Raw genomic sequence first — 24,772 nt, 5'->3', positions numbered from 1 at the left:
GCCAGGCAGTCCTCGCCTGCTGTGTCCTGGGGTCTAGCTACAGTGCGGCTCCTGGGACACACAAGTCACGGGCCAACAAGGAGCAGGTCCAAGTCAGTGGTTTAAAGAGTGCCTCATGCCCTTAACTAAGGGGCAACTGAGACATTCAGTATTAAGTAGCACAGCAGACACCTGCTCATCTGAAGGCCAAAGGGCTGCAAGATCAAGAAAAAACAGGCCCCACCAACAGTTCTTTTGCCCAGCATGCCCAGCACTGCCAGTGGTTAGCCCTGCACAGGGCCCCTATGACAAACCTCAGCCCATGCCCCCCTCCAGCCTCAACTGCCCATGGGCTCTTGGTTGCAGGCCAAGCTGCTCCCATATTCGTAGCAGAGTCTAGAGCCCCCCTCCCCCCTCTCCGGTGGCGGTGAACTTTTGGATCTTACCTGGCATGCCAAGAAGACCACCTGCCACAGAGAGCTGGGGGCCCTGGGCAAAGTTGGAAAGCATGGAGCGGGCAGACGTAGGGATGCCACGCTGCAGAGTGCTCTGGGGCTGCGGGGCCTGCGGGAGGACAGCAAGTGAGCTGGAAGCAAGTTGGGTCCCTGCAGACCAAACACCATGGGCCCTGCACAGGCTGGAAGGGGAGCTTGGCCACAACCTGCATGTGCTACCATACAACATCTGGCTCTGGGGAAGAGGAAGTCAGGTTCTGTGCTGATGGGGAGGGACCCAAAGCAAATGCAGGTCCCATTTCCAGGGGAAGGAGGAATGGAGGAAGGTTCCCAGAGGGCAAAACCGATCTCAGCCAGCACATGTCAGAAGTAAGGGCACGTCGGGAAGTAAGGGCTCCCGGGAATGTGAGCAGGCGGCAGCCAGGCACCGGGACAGCGGGATGGCTGCCAGTGCCTGGGAAGCACAAACCTGGCTGATGGCTCCATGCCAGCCCCGCTGAAACCGCTGGGCTGGGCTGCCTGCGCCCCCTGCTGGGGGATCAGAGGAGTGGCAGGGATGATCTGCCGGAGGCCCATACCCAAGCCGTACAGACCTGCACGTGGCCAGGCTGGTGCCGGTGAGCCTTGGGCCCATACTAGGGCACTGAATGCCTTGTGGCAAGGACTGGAGGGAGGCAGAGGGCTCCGAAGCCTGACGGGCAGCTCCCTGCCATGTGGTGGTGAGGACGAGGCCCCTGGGCAGGCTGTCTGGGAGCCAGGCATTCCCTGCCCTTTGCATCACAGTGCAATCAACTCGCTGCAGCCCCAGGCACCAGGGCCTGACCCAGAGGGATGTGCGGCCCCATGCCACCAGGGGTGCGGAGCGTTCTGATGGGGCTGCTCACCTGTCGGAGCGTATGGTGCCTCATGATGTTCTCCTGCTTGCTGACACTGGACACAGCAGGTGTGGCTGTGGGGGACAGGGCCGCCTGCTGCTGTAGCCTCTGCTCTATTTCCTGTGGGGAAGTAGAGGCACATTAGCAACTTGCATGCAGGAGGCTGCTCAGGGCATCTAGCCAAACAGGATCCATCCCTCCAGTGCCAGCAAGGCCAGCGGGTGACACAGGGCCTGTAGCACCCACTGCTCACCCTGCCAGGCTCAGAGCTCTTGTAAAGGGAAAGGTTTGTAATGGGCATGAGCCAGACCAGCAGCTTTCTTAGGACCCCCTCTCCGCCCATGCACACGCTGCAGTGATGAGGGTGGTGGAATCAGAGCTGGATCGCTGCACACATGGTTTGGGAAGCCAACCCCACTGGAAGCTATGGTGCCATGGGGAAGGTGCTGACAGGCAGGCGCAGAATGCTGGTCTGTGGAAAAGCAGCGCTAGACGTCATGAAGCCTGATGAGTCACCAGCCGTTTATTTTCAACTCTGAAGCACCACTGCCACCCTCGTCGCCAGCCAAGAGTTGCAGGTGTGGCCGCCTCAGAATCGGGGAACAGCAAGGTCTTAACCCCCAGCTTCAGGCATGGTCCCAAGACTCCCAGACCTGTCACACTTGGAGGCTGCCATTGCAGGGCCTGGGCTAGCCTGCCTAGCCGTGCTCCTGTCCTGCACTGGGCTTTCCACACCTGGAGGCAGAGCTCCAAGGTAACCAGCCCTCTGGCTGGTAAAGCCCCCAAGAAGCAGCTCCCAGAGCTCAGAACAGGAGATGTGGCTCTGGAAGCCCCTGCCAGCCCTGCAAGACCCTCTCCCTTCTCCACTGCTTTCACATGGCAGGTATCAGAACAGCCCAGGGAATCCGGGTTATCTCATTGTTCTGCACCTGTCTGTTTGGAGAGCACAGCTCCCGCATCCCCCAATCATGGAGTCATCCAGCTGCTGCTAAACAGGTAACCAACAGTCCCAATTTGGGGGAGCAGGGGTACTTGCCTGTTCCTGCTGCAGGGCCTTCACGAAGGCATTCTTGAGCCGGTTGGTGTGCTCCGCTTTCAGCGCCTTCTTCTGGTTGGAGGTCATGCACTGCTCGCACAAGATCTTCCCGTTCTTCTCTTGCTTCCAATGCGGGGTGAAGTCCGTGCGGCACTGAGCGCACACAAAGGGCTCCACGCGCAGAAGGGAGGCGCAGCTTTTCCCTAGATGCCACCAGGAACATGGGTCAACGGGGAAGATGGGATCCGCCTCCCTCCCCACACACACAGTGGTCCCACAGCAAGAGCAGTGGAAAGCAGAGGAGACCCCCTGCACTAGGCTGACACCATTATGTGCACTCCCCAGTCAGGGCTAAGCTCTGAGGGGTGGGTAGGAGCTAGAAAAGCACCATCTGGAAATAAAGCCCCTACCCCCATGCAGGCTCTATGCCCTGGCAGCCCATCTGCAAGGTAGGAGACAGTGTCCCACAGACTAGATCTGCTCCCTGCTCTTCCAGGTACAAAATGGGCAGGAGAGGGATCTCCTGTGAGGCCCTTCTTCCCCACTCCACAGGGCCCACAGTGCAAAGGCTCGCCCTGCACAGCCAGTCCCAGGGACACATGAACTTGGTCCCCAGCTGGCCAACACAGTGGGCGGCTGGCCTGGGGCCTTGGTACTGTGGCTCTGTGAGAGTGCAAACCGTAGCAGCTCCAAGTAGAACCTCTTCCCACCCCATCACTGCCACTAGCACAGAAATGGGCTGTAACTGCCCTGGGTGCCCCCATGCAGTGTTGCTCAGTGCTTGTCACAGAATCCTAGAGCAGTGGGGCTGGAAGCGACCCCCAGAAGCCATCCAGTCCAACCCCTGCCTGAGGCAGGATCAGCCCTGTCCAAATCAAAGTGCTGCAAAGTGCTTTGGAGATGTTCACCCTCAACAACACTGGGGAGGGCACCTGGCATTGGCCCCCATTCTCAGTGGAACAAAGGGGGCTAGGGAAGTAACAAAGCCTGGAGTTGCTAGAATCTCACGAAGAAGCCAAAGTCTGATGGGGTTTTACAGAAGGGGAAGACATGAGGCCAAAGTGACCACCCCCTGCATAATATAGAATTCACGGGTCCCACATGCTTACCTTGGCTGTCGATGACACTCTGCACCACCTCCTCCAGCCCCACCATGTAGATGAACTCACTGTTGGCCGCGCTGGGCAGGAAGTGCAGCAAGGGCGCCGGTGGCTTTGGGGGTGGAATCTCCAGCAGCGTCTTTTCCAGCTGCTTGCGCAGGGCAAGCTTGGCAGCAGCCTGCGAGTTGGCAGCATCGTTCAGAGCACTGGGGCTGGGTAGCGGAGATGAGACCCTGTTCACAGTCCCGGGCTGAATGTGAGAGGCAAGGTTCATGTAGATGGCTGAAGATGATGTGCGCTGGCAAGGAACAGAAGAACTGGACTGCTACAAAGAGACCAGAGAGGACGGTCAGTGCATGCTGGCAGCAGCCGTGCCAGAGATGGATGTGACAAGTGGATGGGCAGGAAGAGGGCAGAGAGGGGTGCTTCATTCCTTCTATGGGGACTCACACTCACACTGTACTCTGCCATGACTCTGGGCCATTTTAAGAGGCAGGGCACAGATCCCACATAACCCCCCTCCAGCTCCAGGCCATATGACAGGGGTTCAAGGCTGCAGTCAACCCTGAGGAGCATGTACATGCATGCGAGCCTCTGCCACAGGCCCCTCAGCAACACAAATGCCCAAGCAGGAGACATGACTCCATTGCCCCCCAGTCTGAGGAAGGCTGCAGCCAGCTGGGAGGATCCTGCCTGAAGGATTCTGCCTCCAGAGTGGAGGCAGCCCCTTGCATGGTGACTCACTTGCTGGCACCACTGCACCCTCTCAAGTTCTGCTCCTCCACCTTTTGCTTGGCAGATCTGGCAGGCACCCAAGCAGCATCATGGCTGCCAGATGGTGTCCATCTCCTCCCACACAGGTGCTCCAAACATGCCAGCTCCCTCCTCTTCCATTTCCAGCAGCTTCCTTCAGCATCCTCCATGCACTGGGACACTCAGCCCTCGCTTCCTCTGGCCCGTGACGGTGATAAAGCACAAAGACTCTTCTGCTGCCCTGAACTGCAGCTTTCATGCTGCTTGAGGGGACCCTGACCCAAGTCTGAGTGTGGGGTAGCTGTTGCCACAGCCAACCATGTTCAAGAGGGCCTCTCTAGTGCAGATGTCTGAGCATTTTGATGTGGCAAAGGGACAACTCCAAGCACCAAAGCACAACCAGTGGGTCACAAGGGCCCAATCCCCAAAGCAGAGAAAAGTCAAGAACCACTTTGGAGAGAGAAATGAAAGGAAACTGGAGTTTAAGACAAACGGATTAGATGTCCATGAAGCCATGAATCCACAATCAAAGGGACCATGGGGCTGAAAGACCATCCTTGTTTAGTAAGGAAGTAAAGGAAGGCAGCAATTAGACATAAGGAAGCAGCATGTAATAAATAGAAAAAGAGGGGCAGAGACAGCAATCAATATACACTTCAAAATTATTAAGTAACAGAAATTGATAAGGAAAGCTAAAGGCATCAGAAAAAAAATCTCTATAGCTGGGAGGGGTGAGGGAAGTAAGGAGTTTAAGTACATCCAGAACAAAAGAAATCCCAGGGCCACAACTAGCCAGAGACAGAAAAACAGACACATTCACTAGTTATTTTTGTCAGATACTTGGAACTATTCAGGGCAACAGGCTCACAGAACACATGGGTGATGGGAATACTTTCCAGCCTCTTCACAACTGAGGCAGACGTCAGGCAGGATCCGCTAGGAGTAGGCATTTGAATCAGCAGGCCTGAGTAACTTGTAGGAAGTCCTTGAAGAGTAGGCCAAGAAACATCCCTGGCCTGCTAATGTCACATTTTAATAAACCTTGAAATACCTGGGACATTCCAAGGAGCTAGAAGAGCGAATGCTGTGCCAATATTCAGGAACAGCAGGGTGACCTGGGCAAACATAAGCTGTTTAGCCTCACATCAGTCCTGGTAAATAATGGAAGAGCTGATACGGGACACAATTAAACATGAGAAAAAAAAGAAAAATATGGTGCCTGGCATTCAGCTGAGGAAACCAGGTCTTGTCGAACAAGGCTGATTTAGTTCTTTTGAGATTGCATGTCTGCAGGACAGCAATAGCTGCACAGACGAGACATCTGGGTTACTAGCACATGGCGTTCCAGCTGAAGAATTAGCACCAGCTCCTAAAGGACAGTGACTGGATTAAGGATTGGTGGGCAGATCTCAAGACTGTCACCAGCTGGGGCTTTAGAGTGGGGATGTGCACCCGCCTGGTGCTACATAAACTTTTCCTCCATGCTTTGGAAGGGAACAGGAAAAGTCAGCCTGAAGAAGGTGTGCACACAGCTTTGTATTCACAGATGGGAAGGATGGTAAAGGATGAGGACATGGCAGTCAAACAGGTAACCAGTATCTTTGGAGAAGCTGGGAACCCCCAAGCAAATGCATGCCAACACAACTTAGTGGGACACGCTGCACTCAAGAAGCAGTGACTTGTGAAGGCCAAGGGTCCCAGCAGACAAGCACCTGCCCATGAGCTCCCAAAGCAAGACCCTTGGATGTTTAAGTGGGGAGCAAGGAGGAGGAGAGAATTTTTTCCTCTGATGCTGTGTAAACAGGAATCAGACATGCAGTTCCGCTATCCCCATTCTAAAAAGGATGCTGTGCACCTGAACAGGGGGCAGAGAGGAGCCCGAGGAGCAACTCCCAGCTGGAAGCAACTGAAAATGCTTAGTGTTTAATTTAGCACAAGGAGACTGAGCAGTGAGACTTGATTCCTGTGTCCAAGGACCTTCACAGGGACACAATTAAGAGATGTTAAAGGGCTCCAATTCAGCAGAGAAAAAAAAAACAAGCAGCAACGGCTGGAAGCTGAAGTCAAATGCAGATTAGGAATTAGGCCACCTTTGTAGCAGCCAAGGCAGCTAGCCCTGGAAACAAAATCCTACAACAGGAACCAGCAGGCTCTCCTACAGATGTCCTCAGGGCCAGACCGGCTGCCTGTCTGGAAGATCTGCATAACCTTGCTACTAGGTTTCACATGGATCTGAGCGGCCCACACCAAAGGGCTTGTGACATACAGGAGATGATGTTGCAGCCCCCTTTGGCTCTGAACTTTGGATTCAAGAACGAGATATGCCACAGTCCACCCGAAGAACTGAGGAGAGTTGCTACCATCTCAGTACCTTCACTCCTTTAGCCATCTGTGGCATTGTGCTCCTAAAGCACTGCATCCCTGTGCGCTGGGCCAGACCATTAGCCAGAGCTGAAGCCACTGCCAACAAATGGAGACTGGCTGCTCAGATGGCAGCAAGACAAAGGAGTGCAGTGCAGTGCAGTTAAAGGAGCTAAACCAGCCACCCTGAACACAGACCCAAGCCCCTCCGGTCTCATCAGCTGCATCTGCAGTAGAAGCCCTCACGTCCTGTGAAGCACCAGAACTAAAGCGTGGCAGAGTCAAGACGTGCCTCATCTCACCTCTCTTGTCCTCAAACATCCATCGTGGTGCAACTTCCAGGTGCCTCACCCCAGAGTTGTCCTGACTGAGACAAATCCTGGCTGCAAGTTTCTTGCCCTCACACCACAGACCTTAGCACTCTTCTGCTTTTTGACCAGGGAGGAGAAGGCTCGGATTGCCCTACACCAATCCTCTCATTAGCTGGCCTGCCAAAGTACCTATGGGTCACAGCTCCAGCTTCCACTAGCATCAGGATCTTGCTCCCAAATAACACCTTGGCATCTCCCTACATCAGGAGATAAGTCCTCTGCTGTGGCATCACTGTGAGGAGCAAGGTCCTTTGCTGCCGGCAATGCCACCATAGGAAGTCCCTCAACTGGTTGCTGTTCAGCTTCTCGGGGGGTCCCGGTTGCAGGTCTTCATCCATGTCCTTCCCTGTGGCACCTTCCCCTGGAGCTCCACCCTTCCCAGTGAGCCCATAAACCCACCCCAGAGCCCTTCCCGCTCCCGCGTCACCGGGTTCCGTTGCAAACAGGAGGAGGAGAAGGAGGAGGTCTTACCGGCTGGTAGTTGATGGCTGGATTCATGCTTGGAGTTGTAGTGCGGATGAGGCCAGGTTTTGGAGGAACGCGCTGACCCTGTAACTGGGCGGGGTTTGGAGCAATTACACGCTGTGACATCAGCATGTGAGGAAGGGTCGTGTTTGTGGCAGACCTAATGACACTGTGACCCTGGCCAGGAAAAAAGGGAGAAACCATCAGGCAGACTATCATGACCTTCAACACCCGGGTCATGCGGATCACACAGAGTACAGGTGGGGATAAATGTTAACCGGTAACTTCTAACATGACCCTTCCTTGAGACCCAGCCTCCAAACCACTGCACACATTCTACAGGACTTGACTACGTGAGGACAGGAGCAAGTACTGCTCTGAGTTCAGACACAGGTCGCGGAGGTGAAGTGCCAGGGACCTACGTTGCTCCCAGTGTGCTGCTTCAGAACTTTGCATCCAGAAGTGGAGGCTTCCTGCAAAACTGTCTGGACCCTAATCCCCTCATAAAGCACACTGGGTTGTTCCGATCGTGTGCAAGGTCAAGGACACACAGAGCATGCCAGGGAGGTGACTAATTCAGCTAAGCAGAGTCAACTCCCCACTGGCTGCAATGGTGTCGGCTGTTAAAAGTTAGAGCACGCAGGATTTCTGAGGGGTGCCGACAGGCTCACCTGTGGTACTAGTACAACATAAAGATGCACCAGAGAGCATGTATGGAGGACTCATCTTTAGTGTGGACTAGCTAGCATACTTCACAAAACACTGTCCTGGTTCAGAGAAAATGTGCTGCCAAAACAAAGTGCGAGTCTAGGCTGAACCCAACACAGGCTGCGACCCTGATTTTCCAGGATAAAGGTCATGTGCAATACTCAAAGTTCTCTGCGTCTCTGAGCCACTGCAGTGTCCAGACAGGGGGAAATGAGCTGCAATTAGAGGATGGAGCTCTCATCTAAAAAGGTATTTAAAAAGCACTGTAAGTGCACATCCCTAATCGATCTCTCCTGTTTTACATGCTGCTCTTCACTGCGCACTAAAATCCTTCACAAAGGGTGTGCAGACAGTGCCTTTCCCTTCCCATGAACACATTTTCTTTGCCAGTCTGATCCTTCTGCTAAAAAGTCGCAACAGGCTTGACCCCAGCATCGTTACCATAGTAAGGAAAACACATGCCAGACAACCAGCCGGAGCTGATCAGTGAGATTTAGACTAAGTTCTTCCAGGATGGCAAGTGAAAAGAGCTACAGGCATTCAGAAAGCACCAAGCCCCACTTATCCAGCCAGCACTATGCTGCCCAGCCTCTCTAGCTACCCAAGCTTATGTTACCAGGGCTTCCCGCAATAGTGCGCAATATGCTGCAGGAATGGCCAATGGAAAGCTGTCCTCATCTGATCACACATTTTCAGATGAACTAGTTTTGCTTTTCTGCTGCAACTGGAGAACCCCCATGGGCTCAGCCAGACAGGGCAGGCAGGCAAGGTTACTCTACTGAATACAAATTGGCTAGGGCCAACCCAACTGCATGCTTTACCATCTCCAAGGGAAGGAAATACACCAGTCTCCCACTTTGACCCACAGCAAAAGCCAGTGAGAGGCAAAGATGCTGAATGGGTATGATTCTGGAGACTAGTTAATAGCTAGATGTCTATCCAAGGAGCATCTTGAAGCCAATGCCTTGACCTGGTCAAAACCCACAGCGTGTCTTGCCACAAGGAGCCGCCCATGAAGATGGCGGCGCAGCCTGGGCTAGAAAGCACACGTGGCAGGGGGAGCAGGGTGGCTTCATCTGAAGTTATCTGCTCGCGAAAAGAGACATATTGCTGGTAGGCGTGCTTCAAGATGGCAGGGAGCACAGGGCCCTACAGCAGCGCCGGGTGAAATGCCAAGAAAAAAAATCCCTATCGCTTGGTAGTGTAAACATCCCCCTCCACACGCAGGCTCAGAAAGCCCTGGGCTGGTGAGCTCATACTGTTGGCTCTTTGTTTATCTACACAACATTAAACACTGCGCGACATCTAGGATTCATGTCCTTCCAGCAAACAGGCAGGAAGGTGTCCCTGTCAGGCAGCCTGGCTGGCTCTGCTTGTATTTACCTTCTTTGGGAAAGCAGGACTCCCCCTGCATCTTCTGTTTGCATTTTCCTTCGCCCTCTTCCCCCAGCCACGCTGGATCCTCTCTGGACCCAGCAGCCATTCTTGTTGCTATGCACAAGCTAGTGATTTTTTTCAGCACCTCTGCAACTTGGATCCCAAAGCTTGCAGCTCAGCACAGGATACCAAGCTGCTGTCATCAGCACCATCACCACCAGCTTCACCTTCCATTGCTTTAGGTCTTTCAGCCTGCAGGATTCCCAAATAATGTGCACAAACCGCTTTATTGACAAGCATCCGCCTCTAACACAGGAGGGCAGAGCCAGAAGCACCCATTCATGGCACGCTGCGACTCCCGGGGAAAGGGAACTTCAGGCAGGACAGCATCCTGGAAAGATCTGTACTTGTTCTGAACAGATGGACCAGCACTTTCTTATGGGACTGCCTTCTAGATCTGTGAGCTTGACCCTGACAACGGTCACTGCATTTTGTTTTGTGACTAAGCAAGGAGAAGTGATAAAACCTGTGCTCACTTAGTTTTTGGGATAAGCATCTCAGCAACAACACACTGAAATTATCCACTGGAAGAGGGGAATCGTGTTCATCTCAACACAGCGTCAGACAGAAACACATGGGCTTCGAATCCTGCATGCAGAGTACCGTCTCAAGGACACTTACCTGCAATGTTCTTAAATTCTGAGGCTCGACCCCCTGAGCGCCAGGCCTGGAGGGAAGCTTGGACAGTCCCTGCTGCCCCACATGAGCAGGTGATGGCTGGACAATAGATGCTGCATTCTGGACAACAGGAGTCTAGGTTGAAAGAGAACATAATGGCATCACTGTGGAGCATTTGGGAGAAACAGAGGCATAACTGGCCTGATGCCAAGCCAGTCCTGACCACCCATCAGATGCTAACACTCCCGAGCTACGTGTGCTGATCCTCAGCTGGGCGTGAGGGCAGTGAGCTGCACTGGACAATGGACACCACAAATGCTGCCCAGGTAACAGTGAGCCTCCATCCCGATAGGCCTAGTTGGCTCTGACATGCTCCTCCTACCGGGCTCCTGCTGGCCCAGCGGAGCATGCAGCCCCACCCACGGACACACGACAGCTGCCTGCCCGCGCTTCACCTTCTGTACAACATTCTCCTTTTGCAGCTGACTTTGCCTCAGCTTCTTCAGCAGCACCAGCCTCGCCTCTTCCAGCCGCAGTTCATCCCGGAGCTGTTTAATGAGCTGCTGCCGCTCCTCTAGGCTTTTACCCTGCAGACACGGAGAGAACTCACTCAAAGCTGCACCCTGCCGCTGCTTGCTGACGGGCTCTAGGAGCAAAAGGTCCACAGCAAACATGACCAAGTGGAGCCTCACACAGTGAAGGAGTTTGCATGGTACCAAGCTGAACTAAACGGAGCCTGGGGAAAACCTGGAGGATTATCAGAGTCACTGCATCATCCAGAAAGTCTTCACGAGTCCTGGCACTTAAGAGCCCACCCCAGCCCTCCCAGGAACAGGGGGCTGCTCCTTACCTTAAACATTTCAAGATTTGCTGCCTTGAGTCTTTCTTCCATCCGAGAGCTGGAACGGGGACTTGATGCTTCATTATCAGAAAGGACAATTATGTCTGGTGAGGGGGTTAACCGACCCCTGTCCTGGTCACTGCGTAACAGATAGGGGGAGGGAAGGGAGAAGAAAAGAGCATTGAGCCACGATGCTGCTCCAAATGCAAAGAGACCGACTAGAAACTTGTGCCCAGAGTAATATCCCTACCCCCAGAGATTCAGATTAATGCTTTCCCTGTATCCCTAGAGATGAACACGCCTGAGCCACTGTCCTCAGGAGGAAAAGGTCTTCTCCGCTCACAGGTGTTCATGTTTAAAAAGTGCACATTCACAGCAAATGATTTCTGCACTGGGGGAAAGGGGCAGGTTTCTCCAGGGACCAGCTCACCTCCGAGGCAAGATGGCATGGGCAAGCCTGACTCTATAGACAAATTTAGCCGCTTGTTACCCAGAGGTACCTAAAAAGGCAGCGGCTACTCACATAATGCTCAAGATGACAGAGGGAAAGTCCTCAGCTTAACATGCATGTAAAATGCCCTACACCCATATTCTGGCAGATCTGCTTCAGAGGCTGCCCATAAAGAAAGAGCGAGACAAATACTTTGCTCACAGCCGAAGGATGCAATTGCCCCAGGACCTGAAAAATCAATCAGTGAGAGGGGGCACAACTACAGCCGCCTGGCACCAGGCAGTCGGTGCTGCTGGCCAGCGCAGCCAGGCGCCGTTCCCTCATTATGACGTCACTCAGAACAAGGGGGTTGCGAGACGCGCCTAACATAGCTGAGCTCAAGGAGGTTTGCAGAGTGCTGGCAGGCCAGCAAGCTCGGGAATAGGTGAGCATGTGGGTCCGAGGCTGGGGACACACTGTCACAGAGTGGCCAGCCGGCTGGCCCCAACAGACTGTCAGGACTTTACTCTGAGCCTGCTGCCAAGGGCTGGGATGGGGCACAGATCGGCTTATCCGAAACATTAACCAGATAAACCCAGAAGGCAGAACTCACCTCAAAACAAAGTTAAGTGCTGGCCTGACGGTTCAAAGCCTTTGCTTTCTGGCTGGCAGCTAGAACCCAGACAGGCTCGAGGAGACCTTTCTGCACGAGGCCGAGAGAGCGTTCTGTCTGAGCAAAAGTGAGCTCTTCCCAAAGCCGGCTCTGAAAAGCTTTGGACCCCACCTTGCAGACTCCTGGGAATCAAGGGCAGCTCCGTGACAGCATTACCACAGGTAGTTTCATCCCAGAAACATTATGGGCTGCTGCAGCTGCTACCAGTTCTCAAAAGGACCCCCTGCATGAGGCTGCTCTGGCTTATGCACCTCCCTTCTCCCCCTGTTATAGTTCTGGTTAGCTCACCTTGAGTTTGGCTGCCCATCACCATTCATCGACAAACACTAAGGGATCATTTAAGGCTGCGGGACTGTGCCCCAGCCATGCCTCCCCCAATCCGCTGTCCCTGGACTTATCCCCATGGACAGCACAAGCAACTAACCTGGCAGGAGAGCACAAGCAATGCTAGTCACCCTGAATGAGAGAACCTCTGCAAAGACAGAAACACACTGGGGAAAAATGGCAAAAGGGCAAAGGTCAGGGGGAAATGGGGTCAGACGACAAGGGAGAAGGCAGCACGATAAGAAAGCCATGCAGGAGGGCTCATTTCTGTCAGGGATAAGCTGCCTGATCTTCAGAAGAGCAGCTCAGCATCAGGGAGTGCACGGTGCTGCACTGGGGAACTGAGCAGGGTAAAGGCACAACCCACAGGTGTTTATGCCTCTTTGTGACACTGTGAGGGCTGCATCCTGGTCTGACTCGTGTGCATCTCTGAATCCTGGCAAGCCAAGCAGAGACGTTAGCACTCGCTACATTTGGGTGCACGTAGTTGCTGGCATGTGCTGAATCTGTCTGACTGAGGACAGCACGACAAAACTTGCTGCTGGCTGTGACACACAGAACCACTAGCTGCCCAGCATAAAGCTGGCCCCGGCACATGCCCTGCTGGCCCACAGATCCAATCAGGTACAATAAACCCAAGGTCTGATCCAGCATTTGTGATGGCTCATTCATTCAAAGAAATAACCTGCTTCCAAGAAGTCAAAAAAATCAAAGCCTTGCAAGCAAATTTACTGATTCTGTGCACACAGGGACACTTCCAGATGAGACAAGGACAGTGAAAAGATGCTTGTCAATCAGTACCCTTTCTGTGGCCCGCTACATGCTCGCAACACCACGCGAGCAGCACCGCACAACACGTAGGGTGTATCAAGACAGCGTGGCACGTTGAACATCAGCCAACATGACTTATTCACAGGACCAGAATCCAGGAGCTCTGCACTCCCTCTGCAGTGCTAAGTCTTCTTCTGCTTCATTTCTCCTAGTATGCCTTGGCAGGGGAGTGGCAAGGGGGAAGGCACAAAGCACAGTCTATATGGCGGAGCACAATTCCCCGCTGGAGTATCTGCAGAGTAACAACAGACTGGTACAACAGGTCACCTGGACTGTGGGGCCATGACAGCTGGAAGGCTATGGAGGGATAGGAAAGATTTCTTCCTGCCAGTTTGCCTTCGTACCCCTGTGCTCAGGCCCATCTCCAAGTTAAAGACAAGACTTCCGGCATCGTGCATCAGAGCTGCCTGCCTTGCTTCTCCCCTCTGCCTGGGCAGTACCCTCAGGTCTGTTGGATCTGGCTTGCCCACAATGCTTCCATGTGTGGGAGTTTCCCCAGCAGTCCTCGGGATCAGGATCTGACCAGAGCAAATGTGTCTGGCCTAGCACCCATCCTGTTAGCGTGAGGAGCAGATCCAGGCTGCAGCACCTGCAAGCAGCCATGTGGCAGCTGTGATGTCCTGGGCACAGGACTCTTGTGCCTACGAAGTTCCAGTGGGCTAAGCTTCCCAGTTGCTGCTCTTGGTCCAGGGCATTTCAGATGCATCCAAGTAGCTCCGAGTTAGCGGTGCCTGCCTTGAAGAACAGGACCTCACCAAAAGCAACGCTTGCCACTGAGCACACCAGTTTCCAAACTACAGGAAGTGAAAGCTACACAGCTGTTTCAGAACGCTGCAAGCGCCACGCACACTGGTCAAGAAGGTATCCAGTTGGGGGATATTCCTATTCCTTGAAAACAAATACCTACCCTCATAATGATCTTTACTGCTCAGAGGTGTCTGGGTCTGGCTTTGAGATGACATCCCAGCTCCCCTGCATGGCTTGCCCTGGCTCCTGGAGTCTGCCGTCAGGGCTAGTCTAAACACAAGCCTGTATGACTTGAACCTAGTTACCTAAACCTGACTCGCTTATTTTGGAGCAAGTCAGTGGATCCTCCAAGTCAGAAATGCAAGGCTTGAAGTCATTTGCAGGCCTCAGAATACAGAGGCTCGACGCTCGCTCGTAACTACCTGCCTCAGCACAGGCTTCGCACCAAAACAAACCATTTTAATTCACATCTTTCACTGCTCTATGCGAGTGGGCGTGCGGATGAGCACTCGTCCCACTGTGCCTGAACCAGTGGTCTGCACAGGCAGGATTGCCCTCTCTTACAAACCATTTTCCCTGACTTTCTGCTAGATGCCGTCACAGCTTTCCATGCTCCAGGAGGGATCAACCCCTTCACATCCATGGCCATCACTTCGCAGGCAGACACACCCAGACAGACAAGGCACCACACTTGGGCTCCTTGGAGGCCTCCTCAAGTTCAGGGTACTGATCTAGTTTCTCGCGATGACTTTGGACAAGAGTTCAGATTCGTCTGGGGCGTTTTAATTTACATTCCATTGACAAAAATCAATGTCAAAGCCAGACAGGGGGAAAGGGGCCATCTGCAAAGAGTTACTAAATCTGTCAGGACTGTTTTATTTACTTTTGTGGAGGCAAGAATAATGCTGCAGCAGCTCCTGGAAGAGAAGCTGCCTTGAGCATACAAGAGGCAGGCAGAGTTGGATGAGCATAAGGCAGACCCTCCCAGGTCAGTCCTTCTACTTCCCCAGCCTGCTGGGAGAGCAGTCTTGGCACTATTGCTGCAGTCTTTTCTCCCTAAATTATGCTCATGATTCTGGAATGTGTTCTCCCCTTTTCTCCAAGGTTGTCTCTGCTTAATTCATCACTATTTGCTTGCGAGACCAGAGCTTTGCTAGGAACATCAAGCTTCCAAAGAGACTTGGAAAGGATTTGTCCGAGGAGAACGCCAAACCCCACACCAGCTGTGCCACTTGCAGTCTGGTTCTGCAAAGGCCTGGGCCCAGTCGGGTGCTAACCACCCACTCTCATGCAGGTCAGAGTTAGGTCCCTTCCTGCACACATAGCAAGTGGGCAACTCAGCTGAAAAACTCCTGCAATGGATGGAGAACATAATGGGAATGCACGGAGAGCGTGCTCCCCACTGCTGGCTTCCAACTCTGCCGCATTCTCCCAGGGCTCTCCCCAGGCAAGGGAGATGAGGAAAACGCCCAGCATAAGTCAGACATCACCCCTGGAGCAGGCAATTCTCTCAGGACAGCAGAGTGCCGATGGTAAGCCTGGAGGGGTCAGTGGGAGGCTTCTGTGATACTGGTGTTCCATGCGACCATTGCAGAAATGACACAATGCTAGCTCCATTTCTCATCAAAAAATGGTTCTTTGCAACAAAGCAAGCAAGAAAAAAAAAAAAAAAATCAATGGAAGAAGCAGCTGGAGAGATGGAGCCATACATGACAGAGAGAAAATTAAAGGCAAATGTACATTAAAAACCCTTTCCCCTCCCACTTCTGGCATCTCCTGTCTACTCACCACTCATGATTCCCTGCAAGTCAGGATCTGACAGATAAGCAAGCATCTGCAAAGGCATTAATCTTTATAACATACAATACACTAGTACCTCCCACATACTGTAGCATTAAGAGGCATCGTGTGCTCAGAGAGCCAGCGCCCCCGCCTGCATTCTGGTTCTCCCAGCATGGAGGAGTCCTCCTGCAATCCGGAAAGCAAGCCCTCTTCAGCCAAAGCCCCACAGGCAGAATCCCAGGAACACAGCAACAAAAGCCAGTTGGGGTTTTGCTGAATCATGATCCAGTTGCTTTTGCCTCAAGGAACGGGAGGCTGAGAACAAACAATGCCTGCAACGCAGGTAAGTCCCCTCACCAAACGAAGCACTGTTATGGGGAACAGAACCATGAACAGCCCTGCCCTAGGACACTATTTCCATTTCCAGGATGTGGGGAAAAGAGTTCTTGGAGACAGGGAAGAAACTGGATTTGAGGGGGAAGAAATTGGGTTTGAGGGACAATACCTCCCTCAGACAAAAAACTTAGCTCTAAGGGTCCAGCGACTGACTCCCAGGTGCAAACCAACCCCTTTCCACAAGCATGTGCCAATGCAGGTGTCACACAATGATATATAGGCACAAGAATGGTTGTCCCTTCAATGCCTGTGAGGGCCAAGATGGTTTTACAAAACCTGATCCTCCACGGAAGGGTTGCTGAAAGGCCACAGGATCCCACAGGAGGGTATGCGGAGCATGGGGCCTAGTTAAGCAAGGGCTCCCCACACCTTGCTTTTTGGCACACCTGCAAATGCAGGCTAAGCAGGGGTCCACACCGAACCAAACATCCTCGCCACCCCTGCTTGCTGCTCCCTCCCAAAGGAAGGATGCCAACGTGGTGGCTGAGAGGTGCAAGTTATGGATGCGCAAGCCAGAGGGACAAGCCCGCTCCTTGCCAGCACCACTGCCACAAACACTCTCCATGCACATGCTCTGCCCAGCCCAAGGTGTGGGCTGAAGTGATTTCAACAGCCAAGCCCCAATACTATGCACGGGCACATACTATACATGGGCAGAGCTCAAGATTGTGTGCTGCTGCACAGACCCTCGCTCCCCCAAAACAGACGTGCCTACCCTGAGCCCAACAGCCCTGGCAACTGATGTTCACGCACAGTCTAGGATTCGGCCAGGAAAACAATTACTTCTTATTCCTGGAGTCGTGAGTCTTGCCAGGGTCAGGAATGAGATCGATTGTCTGTGCACTCACAGCAGACTCGGCCTTCGGCTAAATAAAGGACTTGAACTGTCGCTTCTGCAGGAGCTATTAAAAGCCTAAACGGAGCGGGACTTCCAGCCCCCACCCTCCCAGTACACACTGACAGGGACTGAGCTGCAGCCATATGCTCCATATACACACTTGTGGGCAGAGGAATCTGCCTCTGGGGCAGCAAAAAGACCTGGCCACAGGGGGAAAGCACAGGTGACTGCTCCCAAAGATCCTCTGCTGGGAAGAACAGGGACCACTGTCCAAAGTGCGAAGCTTCACAGGCCAAGGTTCAGAAGCCAAGATCCAGAACACTCATGGCAGCTTGGATTTCTGACTTGTAGCCCTCACACGGGGCTGAACAGAAGGAAAACCCAACCCTCTAATGCCAGTGGTTCAGCAGCCTACCTTCTCCTTGCACTCATGTCCACTGGCTCATCATTAATGTTCTCCTTCCCCGGCCTCCCTGCAGTCCTGACATCTGCATGGGGCCTCAGGCTCCCATTCAGCTTCTCTTCATATACTTTCACCCCATCCTGCTTCACTGGAAGCTCGTGGGGGACGTCAATGCCCGACAGGTCCTTGCGCTTCAGGAGGGCCAGCATTTTGAGGCGCTCCATGGCCTCATGGCCCTCCATTTTCAACCTCTTGGCCAGAACATCGTCCCGGTCATCGGCTTGGTCCAAGCTCCGCTTTAAAAGGTTCAGGCGCAGGGCATCTTCTGTCATTCTGTCCATCCTGCAGGGGAGAGAGCACAAGGGCAGGGTCAGTATCAGTGCATCTGAATGGACAAGAGTCTGCTGCTAAGATTTTTCACGTGCAAGTGCCAAGCTGCAACAGAGCCTTGACAGCAGCCCATCTGCCTGCAGCCTGATCCAGGAACACTCAGGCACCAGTACCAGAGTTGATATTTCCCCCTTACCTTATCATTCATCCCTCCCCACCCGCCCCCTTGCACAGACCGCTGAGCCCAGCCTCCCTGCTAGGCACAAGGGCACCACTGAGGCAGTGCCCACAGTGCTGGCAGCTAAAACACCTATGCATGTTAACCCACATGCTGTGGCACTGTGGGTATGGCTGAAAAATCGGTGGCAGACCCAAGGACAGGGACTGGATCCCAAGCTCAGTCAAGAGGAAGTGGCTGACAACTCCCACAGATCTGACTGGCAACTAGAGGAATAGTGCTGCAGAAACCAGTTGGGGTGGAAGGGAAGGCGCAGTACCTTTTAGCATTGCTTGGGTCAGCTTGTGTGAGGAACTCTACCTGCCCTGTGGTTACCCGATAAACTAGGCCTGCAACAGGGCAGGGGATGCAAGCCAACATGAACAGCACCACTGCTACACAGCAACCCCAAACCCTCTGGCCTCCCACCACAGAGCAGGTTATAGGCTGCGTATGGGGACCTCAAGTGGTCCTGGTCCTGGCCCATGAGGGTCTGAGCATAGGCCACGAGGGAGAGAAGTACAGATGCCAGAGAAGACTCGTCCCAGCCTGATGCCAGGCCTCAGAAGGCCAGCTCTGCCCACAGAGTGCACTGGCTGCATGGAAAGTACCATCACCACAGCCCCTGCCCAATGCACCGTACTTCCACCAGGCCAGCACTCCTTCCTGTTCTCATTTTGTAGCCGAGATACGGCTTCCTTCTCTCACATTTCCCCTCCGGGGTCCAACTGGAAGCAGCCTGAGTGGGTAAGCCAGGAGCTGCTCTCGGCCCCTCTGTGACACAGCATCTTGGGAGGAGAAGGGATTTTGCTTGGGGAGGAGTGGCTGGAGCAAAGCGGGTGAGTGTCTGAAGAACACTCCTCCAACCAGAGAGCAAAAAGCACTTGAGTCATCAGGTCAGAGAAGGGAGCCAAGCTTCCTCTGCTAAGACTAAAGCCTTATATGGAGCATGTCATTTTTCCCCAGTCACCTGCTTTTCAGCTATGCCATCCTGTTAGTCTGTAAAAAATGTGATGCACTTAGAGTAACAAAGCGGAGCTTTTTACTAAAGAAAGGTTAATCCATACGAGACAATTCCCGCCCACCCCTCTCCACTTGTTTCTTGCCGCAGCGTCTGCCATCCACTCCAGGTGCAAAAAAGCCCCATGGCTAATAGATGCAGTGGAAAGGGGAATGAGGCATGAAGTCAATTGTAATCAGTGATCTCCTCTCCTCCCAGGCTGACAAGCAACCAACTAAAAAGAAACCAACAAAAAGCCACTTGGGAAGATGGTCAGTCTCCTAGGGAATCGCTCATGGGAAGGCCAGTTCTACAGCACCTTTTACCACTGGCAGCGAGGTTAGGAAGACAGACTCATTGAGGAAAGTCTGGTTAGGCAGTTTTAAAAACCATGTGTCCAAGGCAGGGTGGGGCAATGGCTCTAGTGTTCACGGACAGCCACATGCAGTAAACCTCCACCAGCCAAAAAAGCAAAGCACCAGCAAAGTATGTGCCTGAAGCTATATTTTCCCCCTGGACCGCTCCAAATGCCTGGGACTGCAGAGCTGTCCATCTCTAGGTCCCTGGCATCTGTCAGCTATGATCACAGTTATTCATCTCTCTTCTAACATGAAGCCAAGTTGGTTACGTGGGAACATGAGATGACGCATGCTGTTCATCTCTTTGTTTTATTTTTTTTTTTTTTAAATCAAACTGGTCTTTGCTTCAGCACTCCCAACACTGGCAGCTGCCCCATGCCAAGCTCATCCCTTTTGTGGTCCTACCCACAAACTCTGCCTTACAGAAGGGTGGCCAAGTAACTTCCTCACAGGCTGAAGACCTCAGGAGGCAGAATAAGCTGTTTCAGCCCAATTATAAATGCCTCACAATTATACATCTTTAAAGTAGAGCCCCACCACTGGGTCAGCTAGAGCTTCAAGATGAAGTGGCAATATGGTGATGGGAAGGGTTTGGCTCTGCCACAAAAGCATCACTCCCTTAAGGAAAGGCTACCGACACCTTCGCCAGAAAGGGAGGGAAGTGAAAGTCTTGAGCTGAGATTGAAAAAGGCCAACCCACCCACCAAAGCAGGTCTGGTCTCGAACACGCTGCCTTATAGAGTAGGAAGCCTGGTGCTCATCCTTTAATAATCGAGCCTCTCAGCAGGATCATTAACATCTACTGCAGCCAAATATAGAAAGGCAAGCACAGACACGCCGAGAGCATGCTGCGGAGATGCGTGAAATGCAGATCCCCGATTTAACCTGGGGTCACGAGAGAAGAGAGAATGTTCTGGGAGTCTAGGTGGGTTATTTAAACGCCGCCATGTGCAGGCGGCAAAGCATGTCCCACCCAGCACTGCAGCTGCTGGGAAAGTGCCTGGCTCCAATTAAGCTTCCATGAGAGGGCTTCACGGCATGTTTCCTCCACTTGATGCTCTCGGGAGATGAGAGGGGACGAGTATGAGGTCTACACACTTGGCAGACAAAGGCTGAACTGAACTCCATCCCAACAGCCTCGTGCTCAGCGCAACCCAAAGGCAGCCCTCCATAGCCGCTTTACAACGTGACACACACCACCAAGCCTTGCCGGGAAGCAGATCCTCCTTTGGCCAGATGCTGCAGATTGAACACACTCCCAGCTGGAATGGAAATGGGGTGCGGTATGGGGACCCCCCCCCGGAAGTTGATGCCCCCTAAAATGATAAGCCATCGAAAGCCATTTTTCCAAATGATGTCATGGTGCTCCAGAACCGTGTGCTGCTTCACACACAAAAATATGTCATGTCTCGTGACCTGGCACCAAGACAAAATGCAGCTATAGTATTTGCTGGTACGTTTCCTGATACCAAAATGTATACAGGAGATTTAGGCCTCCTGAAGGCACGACAGTGGTGTCCTGGGCTGCAGAAGGGCAACAAGCACATTATTCACCCCAATAGATTTTCAGCATGTTCCAGTACTTTTCCATGCTAGCTGGGTTTTTTAAAGGAATGCAATAAACTCTATTTGCACCTAAAGTATCTCCATTGTCCAGTGCTGGAGCATGCTCAGGGGCAGACAAAATGCAGCTCGGGGGCCAGATGTGGCCCGCCAGGCCATTTTATCTGGTCTGCAGGGCCCCTAAAAAAATTTAGAAAATTAATATTAATCTGCCCTGAGCTGCCTGTCATGCGGCCCTCAAAGGCTTGCCAAACCTCAGTAAGCGGCCCTCTGCCCAAAATAATTGCCTACCCCGTGCTAAATACATCAATGGGAGCCTCACATTGAACTTTTCCCATCTAAGCTCACACTTCTTGAAGCATAAAGTCTTTAAAGGCAAAATCAAGTCACTGCTCATTTTGACATCATAAAATGGAAAAGTTTTATAGATCTGTTGAAGATCCTAAGGTCTCAGGCTCTCTCTCCCCGCTTGGGTGCTGGAAGCCAAGAGCTAACTGTGCAAAGTCTGAGCCTGACATAGGATTAGTGGTGAGAAAAGGCTAAGTGCAGAAGCTCTGGGTGCAAGGAGGGTTAGCGACACCTTCACATTGGTGGAGGGGGCATCCCAGCTTGCGTCTGATAGTGTGACAGCCATTTCTATGGACTCCTGAAAGCAGAGCGAGGGGCACCTGAATAAAGTCCTTTCACACTGGTGAAAGCTTCGAAGGAAAGACCACCATGCCCTGTGGACCAAGTCAGCTGGATTGGCACAACTGGCTCCGAGATGGAGCCGTGCACCTCTGACTACAGCACGCAGTGAACTTCCAGTCACAGGAGGAAGGAATGGGAAAGCAGAAAGGAAAGGGAAAATGTAAGTGGGAGAAACAAATGAAGGAGTTTCTTTGGTAGTGGAGGCAACTACAGTGCAGCAAGAGCGATATGCTGCTTAATAGTAAGAATATCTAACACAGAATCAGGGGTACACAACCACAATGGACTACACAAGTCACTCTCAACCTTTTTAGATGCAAGACACCCCTAGTTAGACTCAAGCACCCCTCAGAAATGCCAGCTCTTATTTTTCCGTAGCCAAACTAGTGATCACTACCAGAGCGGCTTTTCTGTTGTAAAAAACTCAGGAAGACCACAACAGGTCAGAATGGTTTTAACACTACGGACTTCTATTTGAAATTTCTGGATTTCTCTGGTGGATCCCGTTTGTGCACCTACCAGTGGTAACACTGTGTAGCACCCTTGAAAGGATTGCAAGGCACCCCAGGGCGGAGAACTCCAGCTGAGAATCACTGGTCTAGATGCCTGCCTTGTTGAAGGTAGCTGCTAATGCTGCTACACAGAGTTGAAAAGTGATGGTGAAGCAAACAGCTTCCAGAAGGGCTCCCCAAAGAGAGGTGGGAGGGGGGAAAAAAAAAAAAAAACCCAAAACCAACAGTGCTGGAGGTACTGGCTCTAGCAAGGCTGAGGAAGGCTCTCCAGTAAAGCCATGCCACCAAGAGCCCCAAAAGGAAGCGTGCCCATGGTGGGCGCAAAGGGCAAAGCCTCTTTTCAGAAGTAGGGATGCTCCCTTCCTCTGGAGCAGGACCCCGGGCAGAACTGGATGCCTGGCTTTCTGTTAACTGCTTTTCTGGCCAGCAAGCTAACAATGCTGGAATGAGTCTCTGGTGCTGAGTATGCGGTCAGCGCCAATTGCACCAATGATGTGCATTGTCTGATGGTATCTGTGGTGCCAAGCGCTTGCTTTGGAGAGAGAGAGAGAGACAGAGACAGAGAGAGAGACAGACAGACAGACCAACCTCGGGCCAGGAGCAACCGCCTTGCACCTCTGGCACTGGAACACCATGGCTAATGGCTCCCCTACGTCACGCGTGCCCAGGCTGAAAGCTTGAGGGCACAAATGTAGCTCACTGTATGCACGCTCTTCTTGGGCACATCTCCTGTGTGCCCATCTCGGGGAAAACTGCCGAGCTGACTGCTCCTCTGCAATCGGGGACCCATTGCGACCCCGGGAAACAACTGGTCTTAGGTCCCCACTGACCTCTTTGAAGCAACTAGATACCCAGCCCTGCCAAGCAGCAAAGCAACTGCACAAGCTCTCTGTGGAAGTAGCTAGGTGCACTTCCTTCCAAACAAAGAGCCAGCAATCCCAACCAAGCACTACAACAGTGCCCAAAACAGTTCTGTAGCTCAGGGCTGCAAGTGTTATAGTCCATCAGCACAAATGCAGCCGTCTTAAAGAAAGAAGGTGTTTCACTCAGGAAAGGCGGAAGCAGGACCTCGGCCAAGGGGACCACGGGAGGGGGACATTTCTGCTTTGGCTCACAAAAGCCAAAAAACAGCTGCTCGGATTCAAAGACAACTCAGGATGTGGACAATATCAGTTCCCATATAGAAGCCCCTTGCTAAAGGAAAAAGGGTCTTGAGCCTATTATACCATTTACCCCGACTTGCACAGGCATGACCAGATGGCTGCTGAAGACTTCTAGGACGCTGATTCGATGTAAATGACCTCGCGGCTAGGAACAGAAATCAAAACCACAAATCGCCATCACCAGATATTGTAACATTTTAATCCTCTCGACAGGGGACGTTACTGGCATGGTAAATAGCGCACACTTTCAGCCAGATTCAATAAAAATTAAATTAGGCTTCAGAGTTTTTATTGAATGGGGCCCTTCAGCGTTAAAATTCAGTTGCAAAGGCAAGCACAGGGGAAGGGGGAAGAAACTGCAGCTTTATTAGGAACTATAGGAATTTCCAAGATATCCTTCCTCTTCCCCGCTGCAGCAAAAGAAGGAACCATGGGAGCAGCTGAAGCATTTTTCTCATCTAACTTGGCGGGAATGAGAGCAGTTCCTTAATACTCAAGTCAATCTGAAAAAGTCAGAGAGTTCAGAACTGAAATAGTGCCCTGCTTTGTGTCAGAATAACCCAGGTAAAAACCAGAAACGCACCTTCCTATCCTGACTCAGGACTGAGCAAGACATGGAGGAGCCTTCAGGTTACCTTTTGCACTAGTCAACTGCAGAAACACAGATTTGCTTTTTCTACTTCTAATTTGGTATCTATAAACTTGTACAACAGAGAAAGTCGGCAGAGTTGGACAGCTCTGAATCTGGCCAACAATACAGTTATTTTAAACTGATACACACAAACACCCCAGAAATGACTGCTAACAAAATATGCATTTTAGGGTCACACCTGCACGCCAAGCTTCATTAAACCAAAATATGAATCAGATGACTCAAAACTTTTTCTCCTGCCATCTAAAAGAGCAAGCCCCCTGTAAATCACTCCCAGCAACTCTGCACACCCAAGGAAGCAGACTCTCCATTTCACTTCCCTAAAGGAATTTTTTTTTTTTTTTTTTTAAAGAGAGAGAGAGAAACAAAATCCTCAAATGGTGGCAAAGTCCCCTAAGGGAAAACAAAAGAGCTATAAAACATGTTTTGTTTCAGACTTGATGCAGGCTGTAATTATCTCTACCCGTACCTCTGTAGGTGAGCAAGCTTTACTGACTGTGTCGAAAAATACTGGGTCTCGGCTGACACCAATGCTGAGAAGTTAAGGGACTCCTGAAGAGAAGGAAGCCAAAAGCAGCCCCCCTTGGCCCTCTGAAATGCATGCTGAAGCAGGTTCAAGTGGCAAAGGCTAGACCAGACATGTAGCAAGTTTTTTTGATGTAGAGATTCTCTCCCCCATTGCAACCTATTGCTTTCTCCTGCTGGCTCTCTGGGTCTTTGGCTCCATCACAGTCACTCCTCCAGAGAAGGGCCCCAGAAGAAAGGCAACCCCACTGCCTCAGCTGAACAGCCTGCAAGATGGGACTTCTTCCACTCCCTTTCCCTGGGACATTTGTTTCCTCCAGAGGCTGCAGTACAAATGT

The 24,772-nt window shown here is 52.2% G+C and overlaps 1 protein-coding gene across 4 annotated transcripts in view; it reads right to left on the bottom strand.

Annotated features, from left to right (window-relative positions):
- Nucleotides 1-24,772, bottom strand: part of GATAD2B (GATA zinc finger domain containing 2B) — a 56,073-nt gene that overhangs the window by 4,946 nt on the left and 26,355 nt on the right. For all 4 annotated transcript variants that reach the window (XM_090054854.1, XM_090054855.1, XM_090054852.1 and 1 more), the window contains exons 2-10: nucleotides 17,436-17,765; nucleotides 11,009-11,138; nucleotides 10,614-10,745; nucleotides 10,162-10,293; nucleotides 7,402-7,572; nucleotides 3,455-3,770; nucleotides 2,346-2,548; nucleotides 1,319-1,429; nucleotides 426-543 (exon numbers count right to left, since the gene is read on the bottom strand). In XM_090054854.1, the coding sequence (XP_089910980.1) occupies nucleotides 426-543; nucleotides 1,319-1,429; nucleotides 2,346-2,548; nucleotides 3,455-3,770; nucleotides 7,402-7,572; nucleotides 10,162-10,293; nucleotides 10,614-10,745; nucleotides 11,009-11,138; nucleotides 17,436-17,764 (1,642 nt within the window). In that variant the 5' untranslated portion in view covers nucleotide 17,765. The remainder of the gene's footprint in view (nucleotides 1-425; nucleotides 544-1,318; nucleotides 1,430-2,345; nucleotides 2,549-3,454; nucleotides 3,771-7,401; nucleotides 7,573-10,161; nucleotides 10,294-10,613; nucleotides 10,746-11,008; nucleotides 11,139-17,435; nucleotides 17,766-24,772) is intronic.

Source organism: Crocodylus siamensis, chromosome 6 (assembly GCF_052110815.1).
Source record: "Crocodylus siamensis isolate JL-2025a chromosome 6, ASM5211081v1, whole genome shotgun sequence".
NCBI lineage: Eukaryota > Metazoa > Chordata > Crocodylia > Crocodylidae > Crocodylus > Crocodylus siamensis.
Note: the sequence above shows the minus strand (reverse complement) of the source record. Positions and strands in the feature narration are given on the sequence as shown.